Source organism: Urtica dioica, chromosome 8 (genome assembly GCF_054948205.1).
Source record: "Urtica dioica subsp. dioica isolate 48M chromosome 8, U.dioica_male_clone48M_v1_H2, whole genome shotgun sequence".
Lineage (NCBI taxonomy): Eukaryota > Viridiplantae > Streptophyta > Magnoliopsida > Rosales > Urticaceae > Urtica > Urtica dioica.
In genome coordinates, this window is record NC_142763.1 from 10,414,273 (window position 1) to 10,432,339 (window position 18,067).

Sequence of the window (18,067 nt, forward strand, 5' to 3'; positions counted from 1 at the left end):
TCTTTTTAATTTGTTTGTTTCTCTATTTTCTGATTTTCGCTATGTACTTTTGGTTTTGAAAGTGGGGTCTACAATACATAGAGTGATTCGAAGATTTATCATTCTTGTATGTACACACAAACACACACCGTAGGCACATATATATATATTATATATACATACATACACATATATATATATATGTATATACATACGCATATATATACTCATTTACATATATATATATGGAGGTCTTCCTTTGTATTTTCTGCTGCCTATATATTCTGCTTGTTATTCCAACCTGCCTATGCTTTTATTACTTGCTTCCTTCAACCAAAAGAGGTAGCAAAGTTTTTCATTACCAAAAAAAAAAAAAATGCGTATATAATTAGGGTTAGCTAGTGGTAGATAATATTCTCATTGATTTATTTATTGCAGGTGATATGTACATGCTTATGCAAAACATGATGGAAAGTCTTAGACCTCTCGTGGGATCAAAAGGGTGGGACTTTTGTGTCCTATGGAAATTAAGTGAAGACCAAAGGTTATATATAAATCAATCAAGTAGAGAAATATATATGATTAAAATGTTATATTTGTGACATTATTGATGGCGTCTTATTGTTACAGATTTGTTGAGTGGATGAATTGTTGTTGTGGTGGGGCTGAAACCTCACAAGAAGCGAATAATAACAATAATTGTGGAGATGAAGAACTTCTTTTCCCAGTTTCGCCACTCATTCCATGCAGAGACACCATGTTTCAACACCCAAGAACCAACTCTTGTGACCTTCTTTTCCAATTGCCAACTTCCATGCCTTTGGACTCTGGGTATGTATTTACTATAAATTCATTTCACTTATTAAGTACCATTATTAGCATGCAGATAATGATTTTGTATCATAACTTGACTTTTTCTTTTTTCCTCTCCAAATGAACAGAATTTATGCACAGACGTTGATATCAAACCAGCCCAGTTGGCTAAACTCTTCTAGTGTCACAGGCTCCCATTTTCTTGAGGTTACTTCTATCTAGTAAATAATTAATTATAACGATATTTATTGTAGATAAAGGAATTTACTAACTTAATAGTAATATTGCAGGAATGTAGTGGGACCAGGGTTTTGATTCCAATGGCAGGAGGGTTGGTTGAGCTTTTCGTTAACAAGCAAGTATGTTCACAGTCAGTCACACACATTCGTGAATATGAATTACATGTTTCAAACTAATTAATACATATTTATTTTATTTCACAGATACCAGAAGACCCAAACGTGATTGATTTCGTAACGTCGCAATGCAACATATCACCGCCACTACTCGATCATCATCAAAACGACGCAACGACGGCAAGCTTCATCATCGACATGAACGATCAAATAATCCAATCGTCGAGAGCGTTCGTCATGAACGACGAGTCGGACAAAATAGTGGACCCCACAACAGAGACAGCGACAGCAGAGAAGCCACCGGTGTCGCCGGCGACGGCGTTCGAGGGGCTGAACCTGTCGCCGTACGACATCCCAGTGCAGTTCGGGGCGAGAAACGAGGCGTCGTTTTTGGAGGCGGAGGACAAGGGAGCGAAGAGAGGGCAAGAACGGTCGAACTCGATGTCGGATTGCAGCGACGAGGAAGACAACGAAGGGAATAAGCAGCACGGAAGCAGAAAGTCGTCGTCGGGGAAAGGGCCGCAGAGCAAAAACCTTGTCGCTGAAAGGAAGCGCAGAAAGAAGCTCAACGAGAGGCTCTACACTCTTAGGTCTTTAGTTCCGAATATTTCCAAGGTAATTAAACCAACTTCATCTCATTGTTTTTATCACTATTTTCACTATATATGTACTTGCCATTAACATAGAAAATAATTACTCCTAAATATTTTATAAAACTCGGATTTAGAAATTTACTTGTTTTATGACTATTTTCACTAAATGTTAAAAAAAATAGCTCGATTTTTATTTATTCGTTGTTGAGGGCTTTGAAAAAATAATCTGAAAATCATAAATCAGACCAAAATGATTGTTACTAATCTAGTCCCCCCTTTTTTTTTTAATCTTAAATTCGTTCTTAATAAACAGTCCAGTTCATATTGCTATATTGAAACTGATGTATAGGTCGGATTGCGGACTTGTTCCGAGACTTCATTTTGTCAATAATTTTTTGTTTAACTTTAGTGCATTTGAACTTAATATTTGGTGCTGAATATATCGAGTTTGAGTTAAATATATTAATTTTCAGCATGTTTTTTTTTTTCATCACAACTAATGATAATTTATTTAATTTAGATGTTTTTTAGTTAAACTATTAAAATAAAAATTATCGTGTCTTAAACGGTTAAAGCTAGAACAAACGGTCAAAATGGATTTATTGCTCCATAATTTTGTTTTCTTATTGGGGTGGTCTCAATTTATCCAAACCATTTAAAACGATCCGGTCGTCCCATTTGATACCACATAGATGTGCTCATATTTCGTAACTTAAAGAATCTTAATTGTTATTTAAACTTGGATCATCCGTACACATTGTTTATATTTTTTTTTTTGTTGACGAATAGTTGGATAGGGCTTCGATTCTTCGTGACGCAATAGAGTACGTGAAGGACTTGAAAAGACAAGAAAAAGAGCTTCAAGATGAGCTCGAGGAACTTTCCGTGATCGACGGAGCAAACGGAAAAAGAAACAATCCCAAGTCTGAGATTTTGAATTTTGGGGCCGATTCCGAGTCCCCTAACATTTATTCCTTTGAAGCATCGGGTAACAATGAGATAACCGCATCGAAACAAAACCTCGACTCTGATACCACTGCGAATGACAAGGCGCCACAAATGGAGGTAGAGTTTGGTAGTAAATAAATATATAAATTCTAAAGGCAATACTCAATTATGTTTACTAAATACTTTTTTGTTTATTTAATATGATTTATATATAGCCCCAAGTTGAAGTGGCTCAAATAGATGGGAATGAGTTCTATGTGAAGGTGTTTTGTGAGCACAAGCCCGGGAGATTCGTGAGGCTATTGGAGGCTCTGAACTCTTTGGGACTAGAAGTCACTAATGCCAATGTCACCACCTTCAGAAACCTTGTGTCTAACGTTCTCAAAGTCGAGGTATGTTCCTTTGGTTAACTCTTATTTCTTGTGAAACAAGTTATTATTATTATTATTGCTTTGGTTTTTAATTTGTCAAGTTATGAGTTTTGACGTAGACATGGTAGTTTATAATTAGATATCTTGTTTTAAGCTGTGTTTGAGTTTTTGTGTGAGAGAGAGAGAGAGAGAGAGAGAGAGAGAGATGATTCTCTTTTATTATTAATATGACATTTGTAGTTATTTGGTAGAGGGTAAAAAGAAAAAGGGTGAAGGTTTTGGAGGTATTGTGAAATTATCGGACTCAACATTTTTAATTCTTCCAATTTTAAAAGAAAAAATATTGTTTTGTGCAAATATACTTCTAAATAATTCATAGATCTATCATTTTTCTCTCATCTATATCAAACACAACTAAAAAATATTTAATCATTTCTTTTCTTTTTTATTCCTTTCTCCTTCTTCTGTACTATGGTTTCATTAAATAAGTAATAATACTTATTAGAAAAAAGCGAGTGACCAGATTGATATGTAACTTAGTTTGCTATTGATAGCAAAGTAATCAAATAACCTTCAAAATCTTTAAAATAGTCTTATTTTTACCTATCATCAGTGAAATCATAAAACGTGGTTATTTGCTTTTTTTTTTTTTTTTTGTAAAATGTAACAACTAGTTATCAATATCTTACTTATTATAATGGGATATGAAATCAATTTCATTTGTTTTTATTCTTGTTTCTTGGGTGGCAGAAGAAGGATAGTAAAATGGTAGTCCAAGCTGATAACTTGAGGGATATCTTGTTGGAGTTCACAAGGAATCCATCAAGAGGATTGTGTGACATGTCTAAACCCCCTGAAAATGGAAATGGAAGTCTCCTTGACTATCAACAACACCTTCATCACCAACAAACCTACTGATTATTTATTTATTTATAATTTCACATCATTGATGTTTCTCTCTAATTATTCAGTACACCTTAACTAATATCTGTTGACAATCATTATTCTATTAGTTTGTTTTCGGTCTTAATTTTCTTTAATTAGTTATTGATATGTATATGCTGGTAAGACGTCATTTTAGGCTTTACTGGTGCGAAATGACTTACTAGCCTTCTTTCTGAGAAGAAATTACACATATACCTCTAACTTTCAAATATTCGATAAATATCTTATTTTTAAATTTAAGATGATATTGCCTTATTTTAAATGAAACTGTAAACGGAAAATTAAATGAAACTATAACATTGAGAAAAAAAAAAGTCATATAAAACTAGGCTTTTGATTGGTAGGGATGATAGAAAATTGAATGGATGGAGTAACAAGGAGGGAAGAGAAAGAAAAAGAAAATTGTGAATTATAAATTTTTAAAAAGTTGATTGGTATAATGTGATGAAAGATTAGAATCCATTCATTTGTTTGTTTGGTATAAACTAAAATAGAGAGGAATGGTTGATATTTTGTGTACTTAAATTACTAAATTGCTATTATTTTTGCAATAATAATTATAGTATTAAATTATATATATGTAATTGCCATTATTTTGTATTATTTACTTTCATTTTTTTGTTTCCGTCTTTCTCGATCTTTCTAAATTGAGAGAGATAGTTTTTTTGTGGGTGCCACGGAAAGCTTCAATCCTTTCATTTTGTTTTCCCTCCTCTCTACCAAACAACACAATAAATTTATTTTCATAGTAAAATCCCTTCATATTAATCAATCCTTCCACTTTCCAAATAAGAATGAGAAGTGATCTATTGTTAGCTTATGTAATTTGCACTCTCTTTCAGATGACAAATGAGACAGTTAAGGTTACGGATCTAGAGAGAGCGGCATCGGTGGGGGCATAAGGTTAATTTAAGTATAATCAATTTATCATTTTATTATCTTTAAAATTATATATGAAAAAATTATGTAGGCGATTAACAGTTTCATTAAACTACAATTTGATGTGTATATATATATATATATATATATATATATATATATGTGTGTGTGTCATGATCACACGCGTTACCGTGTCATATATAATTCAATTTCGCCATCTGATTTAAAAAAAATAATAAATTTAATATCACCATAGCATATATTTATATATATATATATATATGTCATGATCACACGCATTACCGTGTCATATATAATTCAATTTCGCCATCTGATTTAAAAAAAAATAATAATAAAAATATCACCATAGCATTCTACAGCCAATCTAGTGTGTTACAAAAAATTCTTATGGTCATAAAAGTATTTTACATCTTCTTGATAGCCATTTAACACAAACCAATGTACTGCTCTTTTTTTCCCTATCCACCAACGGATATAGCTACCAATAGTTAAAAATAGACCGACAGTTAAAAAAAATTCACTTTAAACCATTATATTTTCTTTACAGCGGTAGTGAAATTTGAGCAAACAGAAAAGCGAAAAAGGTTACAAACAAAACCCAATTTCCCAAGCCTTTGCTCAACAAGCAATCACTGGAGTTCCGGGCCACCGTAACCTGTGGTGGTGCGCCAGATGGCGAACCGTTCGGTACAATATCTTCCGTGGAATTACGAGATCGCCCCACTTCGATCCCGAACCTCATTCCTCCGAGGCAATGACTAACGATGCCGCATATGAACCAATATTTCCTCGCCTCAGTCAACTCGATTCTGTCGTTCCCGGTCGTGTGCATCGACAAAACTACCCCGCTCGAGTCGCACGATCTGTACGTGCTTTCGCCTACCTCGAACACGTTGTGTTGCCCTTCAACATACTTGAAAACTATACACACACCCCAAAAAATAAAATAAAAAACTTTGTAACACATGATTTTGCTATGTCTAAATGGATTTTCAAGTGTGAAAAAGGATTATACCTAGAACATCACCAACAGTGAAATTCTAGCTTTGTGACCAAGATAGATAATATCCCTGGCTGTCCCATTCATCTTCATCGCCAACAACAAACTCTTCAGATCTTACACACTTCACAAGCAAAGTTGTGTAGATTACTATGGTTAATGATAAGAAACTTAAGGTGTTGAGGGGATTTCTTTCTCTCATGACTTTCTTTTGATATATCTTGGAGGTTTTGTGGCGAGACCTTAATTTGATTTTGAAGTGATTGTGAAAAAAGCGATGGCTTATATATAAAAGGTACACTACTTGATTGTGGTTGATTGTTTCCTATGACTTGTTCCTGCAACTTGATGAAAGCCTGCAAAATTGTTTAGTAATAATGATAAGATTAATATACAAATAATTTAGATCAGAAAATTGCGTGTTGTACTTGTACCAAAATTGAAGAAAGAAAGAAAGAAGAACTGGGTCTCGCCCAAAAAAGAAAGAAATTGAGATCTAGTGAAAAACAATTTGATACTACCTATATTATTTTAATATTCGTTGGATCATTCTGGTCCAGTTACACACTTTTGTTCTTGTTTTTTTTTTTTTTTTTTTTTTTTTTAATTTTAGTTTTACTTTCTGTTTTGTTTTTGTTTGTTTAAAAAAAATATATATATATTGTGAATGAAGTGTAAGTTACCATTGTTTTTTTTTTTTTTTTGACAATTTCAAAGGCAATATGAATATAGCGTTTCTTTCTTGAAATGTTCAATAAAACTGCGCAAGTTTATCGTAAAGATTCGTTTAAATTCTTTTGAATTTGTTTTCAAATTCATATAGTACATTTGGCACATTCACTATTTTATTCTTCGTTATTCATTTAATTGAAAGATTTTTTTTTTCTTCTGATGAAGTGTAAAAATTATATATCTTTATTGTTTACAAATTACGACTCGGTTATAAATTCTACTATACATAACGTGTGTGGAAAAGAATTAGTCATTTCCAAAACGCACTTTTTATATAAGAAATTACCCACTTGAAATTGACCCGTCACAATACATAAGAAAATGAAAAGAAAAAAACGATACAAAATTAAATGATAATGATGGGACTTCCTAACATTATACATGTGGCTCAATCCCCACTGCAGCATTTCAAAAAAAAAAATGATGGGACTTCCTAACATTATACATGTGGCTCTTAATGGCATGAAGCAGAAAACAATTATAATAGAGTTATGCTATTTGGCACAACTCACGAGTGGGAACGATCCGCTCGTGAGTTGACACGTGGCAGTTAGTGGCCACGTGTCAACTCAGGGGTGGATCGTTCCCACTCGTGAGTTATGCCAAAAATCGTTTCCCATTATAATAACCTCAATTGGGTCGGGGCATCCGTTGACTGCCTAGCCCGACCTTCTTATTAATGATTTTAAGCTGGTATGGCCCGGCTTGAAAAACAATAAGGCCGAATTAAGCTTGTTTAAGGGAATTACATGGGCTTGAGCCCTCACACCCTGAAAAAAAGTCAAGCCTATCTCAACCATTTTAGAATAGACTATAAAATATTCATTTTTAAAATAAAATATTCTTTTTTTAAAATAAAATATATACTTATACATAAAAACAATTCTTCTTCTTTTATTTTTTTTGTAAGAATAATTTTTATTTATAAAACATGTTTTTAGACTTTGATTTAAGTTTATTATTGATGATATAATTTTTAAGATTAAACAAAATATATTGTAAGGATTGAAAGTGAATATTACGCTTTGAGCTTTTTTTTTAGATTTTTTAAAGTTCGGGCTCAAGCCCGTACCTCATCCCCAAAGGCCATAGTCGTAGTCCAAAGTTAGGTTTTATATCACTCTTCGGGATCAACCGCCCATAAAAGAGTATGGGCCATGCTTGAGTCTTGGCCTCCACTTGCCTTGAGAAAGAGCACGAGCCATGTTCATCCTCATGCTTGAGCTTTTTTTTTATATAAATTTTTTCAAGATCGGACTCAAGCCCGAACATCATCCCCAAGAACCATAGTCTTAGTCCCAAGTTAGGTCTTATGTCACTCATCGGGCTCAACCGCCTATAAAAGAGCACGGGCCATGCTTGAGTCTAAGCCTCCACTTGGCTTAAGAAAGAGCACGGGCCATGCTCATCCATAGGCTTGAGCTTTTTATACAAATTTTTAAAGCTCGGACTCAAGCCCGAACATCATCACCAAGAACCATAGTCTTAGTCCCAAGTTGGGCCTTATGTTACTCCTCGATCCCAACCCCCCATAAAAGAGCATGGGCCATGCTTCAATCTGGGCCTCCACTTGGCTTGAGAAAGAGTACGGGCCATGCTCATCCCCATGCCTGAGTTTTTATTGAATAAATTTTTTAAAGCTCGGACTCAAACCCGAACCTCATGCCCAAGAACCATAGTCTTAGTCCCAAGTTGGGCCTTATTATTGGGAAGTCACATGTTGGTATCAAACACAAACAATCGGTCCAATACCGATTGTTGAGAAGTCACAAGTTGGTATCAAACATGAACAATAACTCTGATACCAATTGTTGGGAAGTTACAAATTGGTATTAAACACGAAAAATTGTTCTGATACCGATTGATGGGAATATAGGTTTGGTATCGGACACGAACGATCGCTCTGATGCCATTTGATGGGTAAATTACTTCCCTGACGTTAATTACCATTCCCATGTATTGAACACGAACAATCGTTTCAGTATTTCTTATAGGGTAATCAATCTCTTAACCTTTGGAATATGGTTACTAGTGTTGAATAGAAGAAGATGCGGACAATCGCTAATATTCAACGTAAACAATAATTACTAGGATACTCAAAATTATTCAACAACATATCAAATATTTAGACAAGCGTAATCAAGATAAACCATAAGACCATTTAATTATACATACATTTCGGCTCAGTTATAGATCTTCCACGCTCCTAGCTTTGGATCTCCTTGCTTTTGGAATTCTTCTGCGGCTCCTTGCTCTTTGGGTCTTTGAATCTCCAAGATTTCGGACTCCTCGGCGACTCATTTCTCTTTGGATATTTCGGTTCATCAATTGCTCGTTTATTGATCGAAACTAGAGTCTTTTAAGATATGTAATCTCCGGAAGAACAGAGACCAAGGTGTGGGTCAACTCTTTTCTCACTTATTATTCCAGCGAGGTGTCAGAATAATTATTTCTTTCTTTGGGAAGTGGTATGTACGAATTTTCCAACTTTGGGAGAGAGAAAAAAAACATCCAGACCAAAGGGAGAGGGGTTGCTGAATTTGTAGTGTGGAATAAGGCTTAGTTGGGCGATTTTTGCACTACCCAACCCCTTATTTATAGCTTTCCAGCTTACCATAGAATATGCAATTTCCTGATTTACTTTTATCTTATTCAAATTAGTGTGAGATGATTATTTTATAAATAGAACAAATAAAATATACTATAGATAGTTTAATAAATAAAATCACTTTAGAATATATTAATCACGTAACTGGATCTAAAATCACATATGTGGAACACAAGTGAAATGTTGATCACTTGGGGGAAGCATTGTACACATTTGATATGTGTATCATTTAAGCACCGTTACGACACACTAATCAAGGTCGCTATAATGATCATAGTGAGATCTGGTCTAAATTCTGAAGTGATCACGGACTTCTAGGTTGTATTACTGAGTTCTTTGACTCATTCGGTAATGCCTACTTGTAGATGCCTAAATACGTATGTCTCGGGAATTCAAATATGATCCGAGCGGAAAATGATTCACAAATACGAATCCAGCATTCTTGAAAGAAGGTCAATGTTCACTCATCTAAGAGTTGATTCCATAACCAATTGACTACGCGCATTTTCGTAGTAAGTACATATAAAAAAAATCTTTTGTTGGAGAAGTAACGATACTTAGGGCTCATATATATCGAGAAATGTATAAGCATAAATATATGTAACTGAACTCCTCTTATGGTATTGTTTTTATTCTGGTTGCCTTATATTAGATCTGTTGTTGTTGAATGATTTTAAGTATCCTGATAATTATTGTTTACACTAAAGATTAGCGATCGTTCGCATTTTCTTCTATTCCGCATTTCTAAACATATTGTAGGGTTAAGATATTGGTACCCAATAAGAAGTATTGAAACGATCGTATGAGAACCGTAATTAACTCCTAGTGGAAGTAATTTACCCAACAATCGGTATTGGAGCGATTGTTTGTATCTAATACCATAACTTGTACTTCACCAACAGTTGGTATTAGAGCGATTGTTTGTATTTAATATCAACGTGTTTTTCCATCAATTGGTATTAGAGCTAGAGTTAGATTCTCCCAATTTACCATTTGACTCAAGAATCATGATTTTCGATTTACAACCTTTATCAAAATATAAGAGATATGTTTGATCATTCAAAGCTAAAATTATTCAAGAACATGTTCGTAATTATCAAAATAAAGTTAGATTCATTGGTTCGATGAAATATGGACTATGTTCATAATATTCTATATGGGAATATTTTATTTACTTTGATCAGTTATAAATTAAAAAAATTTATTGGATTTGTTTTATGATTGAAAATCCTACTTTATAAGGATATCAAATAAATTTGTTCTGATTTGTTGTGAATCCTCTTTTTAAAGAACTCTTGTTTTTTTAAATAAAAGATTTTGTGTTCTGAAATAAAATATTTGAATTTTTAAAGGTTTATAAAAGATTCAAAGTCTATATTCATTGTCATAACTAAATACTCTTTCTTAGGTTATAGCCATATTTAAGGTTTTATTTTGTTTATTTCCGGATTTCTTTTTAGAGAAATTAATATTGAAAAATCGGTATTTATGGAAAGTGGGTATTTCAAGAATTTTTATGTCATCAAACTTTTTTAAGCTTAAAAGTGTTTTTCTTAATGGAAAAAGAGTTTAAGGCCCACACTTAAAAGAGTCCGTATCGAAGCGGACTCTGTTGCAGAAGCTGAACTCAAGGCTGTCCAGATGGCCTTGCTCTTGGCTAGATTCCGAAACATCAGGCGTTTGGAGATAGAGGGTGATAACAAAATCGTCATGGACAGCTTGGCGGGATCGAAAGACAGCCCTTTTTAGTCTGTTATTCCTTTGTTTAATTCAACTTTAGAATTAGCAAAAGAGTTTGTTGATGTTAAGTTCTTGTGGTGTAGTAGGACATTAAATGGAGTTGCATAGCCTTTGTAAATGGGTTGTGAATTCTGAAGTTTTTGGGTTTTGTGAGTCAGGGGAGGTTCCGCCCCCTGTGCGGAACGCTTTGACGTTTGATCTTGTTGAATGAATTCCCCCCCCCCCCCAGCTCTTCTTACGAATGAGCTAAGAGTTCCTGGGGGTGGTCTGTTTCAAAAAAAAAAAAAAGTAATAGGAGATTTTTCACATAAAAAATAAAAATAAAAAAAGAACAATCATCACGTTTAAAAAGAGGTCAATTTATAATTTTGACTACAGAAAAAATAAATAACGGTATTATATATATGTAGTAGTACCATTAGACAATATCATCGTTTATGACTTATTGTTCTAAAAAAATTAATTTTGTTATATGTTGGTTAGCTAGCAAGGTTATTTGCACGTATGATAATTATTAAATCAGCGTTTGCCTTTTCACGTGCAGAAAAATCACTAACAATACGGATCCATGTATAACATATAGATGTATAAGGAATGTACACATATGTTGCAAGATTGTTGTTTAATATTTGATTATACTAAAAATAGTGCTTTGGAACAGATATAGTTTTTTTTTTTTTTTTTTTCCAAAGAAAGTGTATCGTCAATTAATTAACTAGACTAATAACAGACTATACTATACCTAACTAAAAGAAGAGACTTTAATGTGTATATTGTTTCCCAAATGCGAAACAAAGCTTGAGAGAGTAGTTGGAAAATGAAACAAAATATTAAGCCAAAATGTACATTAAAAAACTTCAGCGAAAGCAAAGGTAGTTAGGGTTTTGTAGGCAATAAGTTGGGTCATGCAGATATCACCCTCTCATCATTACCAACTAAAAATATTTTTTTTTTATTTTCTTATGTATATATTTATTTCTCTCTCTTATCTTCTCGTCTCTCAAGTATACTCTCTAACAGAAAAAGTAAAAGGAGGAGAATAAAGTTTTGTTACATAAAAGGAAATTTATTCTCAAAAGGGGGAAATTTTTTCAATTTAGGATGAATAACGTAGCACCATTTCAGACTTGTTCATAAGCATAAAATCAAAGAGTTAGATTTAGGAAAAACGTGACATGCGACATATATAAAGTAGTTGGAAAAACTTAATACCAATTCGTCTATATATAGTCGGGGTTAAAGTTATAAATTTCAAGCCTTCAATATAATATATATGTTTCCTTCTGTGAACTTTTCTTACGCGGTTTTTTTTTTTTTTTTTTTTTTCCGTTTCGGGTTCAAGAGTTCGAGAGTAGTTGAGACATGAAATATATAAAATTAATCCCCAAGCGAGTGAAAAACTTAAAGGTAGTTAAAGTATAACGCCACACTTTTAGGTCATGCAATATGGTCCTGCTATCACTTTCTGATTTTAATTATTTTTTAAATGATAATTTGTATACCCTTGAATACTTAATTGACAAAGGATAGAGGGTGTTATTTATATTTAATTCGTTAATAAAATCAGTCTTTCATGCCATGCTTATAGTTCACCTACCAATATCATATGGCAATTTAAGAGGTTAATGTATATTATGATTTCTTTTTAATTTGTTTGTTTCTCTATTTTCTGATTTTCGCTATGTACTTTTGGTTTTGAAAGTGGGGTCTACAATACATAGAGTGATTCGAAGATTTATCATTCTTGTATGTACACACAAACACACACCGTAGGCACATATATATATATTATATATACATACATACACATATATATATATGTATATACATACGCATATATATACTCATTTACATATATATATATGGAGGTCTTCCTTTGTATTTTCTGCTGCCTATATATTCTGCTTGTTATTCCAACCTGCCTATGCTTTTATTACTTGCTTCCTTCAACCAAAAGAGGTAGCAAAGTTTTTCATTACCAAAAAAAAAAAAAAATGCGTATATAATTAGGGTTAGCTAGTGGTAGATAATATTCTCATTGATTTATTTATTGCAGGTGATATGTACATGCTTATGCAAAACATGATGGAAAGTCTTAGACCTCTCGTGGGATCAAAAGGGTGGGACTTTTGTGTCCTATGGAAATTAAGTGAAGACCAAAGGTTATATATAAATCAATCAAGTAGAGAAATATATATGATTAAAATGTTATATTTGTGACATTATTGATGGCGTCTTATTGTTACAGATTTGTTGAGTGGATGAATTGTTGTTGTGGTGGGGCTGAAACCTCACAAGAAGCGAATAATAACAATAATTGTGGAGATGAAGAACTTCTTTTCCCAGTTTCGCCACTCATTCCATGCAGAGACACCATGTTTCAACACCCAAGAACCAACTCTTGTGACCTTCTTTTCCAATTGCCAACTTCCATGCCTTTGGACTCTGGGTATGTATTTACTATAAATTCATTTCACTTATTAAGTACCATTATTAGCATGCAGATAATGATTTTGTATCATAACTTGACTTTTTCTTTTTTCCTCTCCAAATGAACAGAATTTATGCACAGACGTTGATATCAAACCAGCCCAGTTGGCTAAACTCTTCTAGTGTCACAGGCTCCCATTTTCTTGAGGTTACTTCTATCTAGTAAATAATTAATTATAACGATGTTTATTGTAGATAAAGGAATTTACTAACTTAATAGTAATATTGCAGGAATGTAGTGGGACCAGGGTTTTGATTCCAATGGCAGGAGGGTTGGTTGAGCTTTTCGTTAACAAGCAAGTATGTTCACAGTCAGTCACACACATTCGTGAATATGAATTACATGTTTCAAACTAATTAATACATATTTATTTTATTTCACAGATACCAGAAGACCCAAACGTGATTGATTTCGTAACGTCGCAATGCAACATATCACCGCCACTACTCGATCATCATCAAAACGACGCAACGACGGCAAGCTTCATCATCGACATGAACGATCAAATAATCCAATCGTCGAGAGCGTTCGTCATGAACGACGAGTCGGACAAAATAGTGGACCCCACAACAGAGACAGCGACAGCAGAGAAGCCACCGGTGTCGCCGGCGACGGCGTTCGAGGGGCTGAACCTGTCGCCGTACGACATCCCAGTGCAGTTCGGGGCGAGAAACGAGGCGTCGTTTTTGGAGGCGGAGGACAAGGGAGCGAAGAGAGGGCAAGAACGGTCGAACTCGATGTCGGATTGCAGCGACGAGGAAGACAACGAAGGGAATAAGCAGCACGGAAGCAGAAAGTCGTCGTCGGGGAAAGGGCCGCAGAGCAAAAACCTTGTCGCTGAAAGGAAGCGCAGAAAGAAGCTCAACGAGAGGCTCTACACTCTTAGGTCTTTAGTTCCGAATATTTCCAAGGTAATTAAACCAACTTCATCTCATTGTTTTTATCACTATTTTCACTATATATGTACTTGCCATTAACATAGAAAATAATTACTCCTAAATATTTTATAAAACTCGGATTTAGAAATTTACTTGTTTTATGACTATTTTCACTAAATGTTAAAAAAAATAGCTCGATTTTTATTTATTCGTTGTTGAGGGCTTTGAAAAAATAATCTGAAAATCATAAATCAGACCAAAATGATTGTTACTAATCTAGTCCCCCCTTTTTTTTTTAATCTTAAATTCGTTCTTAATAAACAGTCCAGTTCATATTGCTATATTGAAACTGATGTATAGGTCGGATTGCGGACTTGTTCCGAGACTTCATTTTGTCAATAATTTTTTGTTTAACTTTAGTGCATTTGAACTTAATATTTGGTGCTGAATATATCGAGTTTGAGTTAAATATATTAATTTTCAGCATGTTTTTTTTTTTCATCACAACTAATGATAATTTATTTAATTTAGATGTTTTTTAGTTAAACTATTAAAATAAAAATTATCGTGTCTTAAACGGTTAAAGCTAGAACAAACGGTCAAAATGGATTTATTGCTCCATAATTTTGTTTTCTTATTGGGGTGGTCTCAATTTATCCAAACCATTTAAAACGATCCGGTCGTCCCATTTGATACCACATAGATGTGCTCATATTTCGTAACTTAAAGAATCTTAATTGTTATTTAAACTTGGATCATCCGTACACATTGTTTATATTTTTTTTTTTGTTGACGAATAGTTGGATAGGGCTTCGATTCTTCGTGACGCAATAGAGTACGTGAAGGACTTGAAAAGACAAGAAAAAGAGCTTCAAGATGAGCTCGAGGAACTTTCCGTGATCGACGGAGCAAACGGAAAAAGAAACAATCCCAAGTCTGAGATTTTGAATTTTGGGGCCGATTCCGAGTCCCCTAACATTTATTCCTTTGAAGCATCGGGTAACAATGAGATAACCGCATCGAAACAAAACCTCGACTCTGATACCACTGCGAATGACAAGGCGCCACAAATGGAGGTAGAGTTTGGTAGTAAATAAATATATAAATTCTAAAGGCAATACTCAATTATGTTTACTAAATACTTTTTTGTTTATTTAATATGATTTATATATAGCCCCAAGTTGAAGTGGCTCAAATAGATGGGAATGAGTTCTATGTGAAGGTGTTTTGTGAGCACAAGCCCGGGAGATTCGTGAGGCTATTGGAGGCTCTGAACTCTTTGGGACTAGAAGTCACTAATGCCAATGTCACCACCTTCAGAAACCTTGTGTCTAACGTTCTCAAAGTCGAGGTATGTTCCTTTGGTTAACTCTTATTTCTTGTGAAACAAGTTATTATTATTATTATTGCTTTGGTTTTTAATTTGTCAAGTTATGAGTTTTGACGTAGACATGGTAGTTTATAATTAGATATCTTGTTTTAAGCTGTGTTTGAGTTTTTGTGTGAGAGAGAGAGAGAGAGAGAGAGAGAGAGAGATGATTCTCTTTTATTATTAATATGACATTTGTAGTTATTTGGTAGAGGGTAAAAAGAAAAAGGGTGAAGGTTTTGGAGGTATTGTGAAATTATCGGACTCAGCATTTTTAATTCTTCCAATTTTAAAAGAAAAAATATTGTTTTGTGGAAATATACTTCTAAATAATTCATAGATCTATCATTTTTCTCTCATCTATATCAAACACAACTAAAAAATATTTAATCATTTCTTTTCTTTTTTATTCCTTTCTCCTTCTTCTGTACTATGGTTTCATTAAATAAGTAATAATACTTATTAGAAAAAAGCGAGTGACCAGATTGATATGTAACTTAGTTTGCTATTGATAGCAAAGTAATCAAATAACCTTCAAAATCTTTAAAATAGTCTTATTTTTACCTATCATCAGTGAAATCATAAAACGTGGTTATTTGCTTTTTTTTTTTTTTTTTGTAAAATGTAACAACTAGTTATCAATATCTTACTTATTATAATGGGATATGAAATCAATTTCATTTGTTTTTATTCTTGTTTCTTGGGTGGCAGAAGAAGGATAGTAAAATGGTAGTCCAAGCTGATAACTTGAGGGATATCTTGTTGGAGTTCACAAGGAATCCATCAAGAGGATTGTGTGACATGTCTAAACCCCCTGAAAATGGAAATGGAAGTCTCCTTGACTATCAACAACACCTTCATCACCAACAAACCTACTGATTATTTATTTATTTATAATTTCACATCATTGATGTTTCTCTCTAATTATTCAGTACACCTTAACTAATATCTGTTGACAATCATTATTCTATTAGTTTGTTTTCGGTCTTAATTTTCTTTAATTAGTTATTGATATGTATATGCTGGTAAGACGTCATTTTAGGCTTTACTGGTGCGAAATGACTTACTAGCCTTCTTTCTGAGAAGAAATTACACATATACCTCTAACTTTCAAATATTCGATAAATATCTTATTTTTAAATTTAAGATGATATTGCCTTATTTTAAATGAAACTGTAAACGGAAAATTAAATGAAACTATAACATTGAGAAAAGAAAAAGTCATATAAAACTAGGCTTTTGATTGGTAGGGATGATAGAAAATTGAATGGATGGAGTAACAAGGAGGGAAGAGAAAGAAAAAGAAAATTGTGAATTATAAATTTTTAAAAAGTTGATTGGTATAATGTGATGAAAGATTAGAATCCATTCATTTGTTTGTTTGGTATAAACTAAAATAGAGAGGAATGGTTGATATTTTGTGTACTTAAATTACTAAATTGCTATTATTTTTGCAATAATAATTATAGTATTAAATTATATATATGTAATTGCCATTATTTTGTATTATTTACTTTCATTTTTTTGTTTCCGTCTTTCTCGATCTTTCTAAATTGAGAGAGATAGTTTTTTTGTGGGTGCCACGGAAAGCTTCAATCCTTTCATTTTGTTTTCCCTCCTCTCTACCAAACAACACAATAAATTTATTTTCATAGTAAAATCCCTTCATATTAATCAATCCTTCCACTTTCCAAATAAGAATGAGAAGTGATCTATTGTTAGCTTATGTAATTTGCACTCTCTTTCAGATGACAAATGAGACAGTTAAGGTTACGGATCTAGAGAGAGCGGCATCGGTGGGGGCATAAGGTTAATTTAAGTATAATCAATTTATCATTTTATTATCTTTAAAATTATATATGAAAAAATTATGTAGGCGATTAACAGTTTCATTAAACTACAATTTGATGTGTATATATATATATATATATATATATATATGTGTGTGTGTCATGATCACACGCGTTACCGTGTCATATATAATTCAATTTCGCCATCTGATTTAAAAAAAATAATAAATTTAATATCACCATAGCATATATTTATATATATATATATATATGTCATGATCACACGCATTACCGTGTCATATATAATTCAATTTCGCCATCTGATTTAAAAAAAAAATAATAATAAAAATATCACCATAGCATTCTACAGCCAATCTAGTGTGTTACAAAAAATTCTTATGGTCATAAAAGTATTTTACATCTTCTTGATAGCCATTTAACACAAACCAATGTACTGCTCTTTTTTTCCCTATCCACCAACGGATATAGCTACCAATAGTTAAAAATAGACCGACAGTTAAAAAAAATTCACTTTAAACCATTATATTTTCTTT

General features: G+C 33.1%; 3 protein-coding genes across 3 annotated transcripts; 2 read left to right on the forward strand and 1 right to left on the reverse strand.

Annotated features, from left to right (window-relative positions):
- Positions 1-422: 422 nt before the first annotated feature.
- On the forward strand, positions 423-3,978 carry LOC149387974 (transcription factor ABORTED MICROSPORES-like). Its single transcript, XM_089622291.1, has 8 exons — positions 423-523; positions 610-810; positions 921-999; positions 1,083-1,151; positions 1,236-1,763; positions 2,531-2,806; positions 2,905-3,081; positions 3,811-3,978. Exons 1-8 carry the CDS (start codon positions 423-425, stop codon positions 3,976-3,978), a joined length of 1,599 nt encoding a protein of 532 aa, XP_089478417.1.
- Positions 3,979-5,446: 1,468 nt separating this feature from the next.
- LOC149387975 (blue copper protein 1a-like) lies at positions 5,447-7,727 on the reverse strand. Its single transcript, XM_089622292.1, has 3 exons — positions 7,710-7,727; positions 6,210-6,261; positions 5,447-5,826 (listed from the first exon to the last, which is right to left on the reverse strand). Exons 1-3 carry the CDS (start codon positions 7,725-7,727, stop codon positions 5,447-5,449), a joined length of 450 nt encoding a protein of 149 aa, XP_089478418.1.
- Positions 7,728-13,046: 5,319 nt separating this feature from the next.
- Positions 13,047-16,602, forward strand: LOC149387976 (transcription factor ABORTED MICROSPORES-like). Its single transcript, XM_089622293.1, has 8 exons — positions 13,047-13,147; positions 13,234-13,434; positions 13,545-13,623; positions 13,707-13,775; positions 13,860-14,387; positions 15,155-15,430; positions 15,529-15,705; positions 16,435-16,602. The coding sequence occupies exons 1-8, from the start codon at positions 13,047-13,049 to the stop codon at positions 16,600-16,602; spliced, it is 1,599 nt and encodes a 532-aa protein (XP_089478419.1).
- The last annotated feature ends 1,465 nt before the right edge of the window (positions 16,603-18,067 follow it).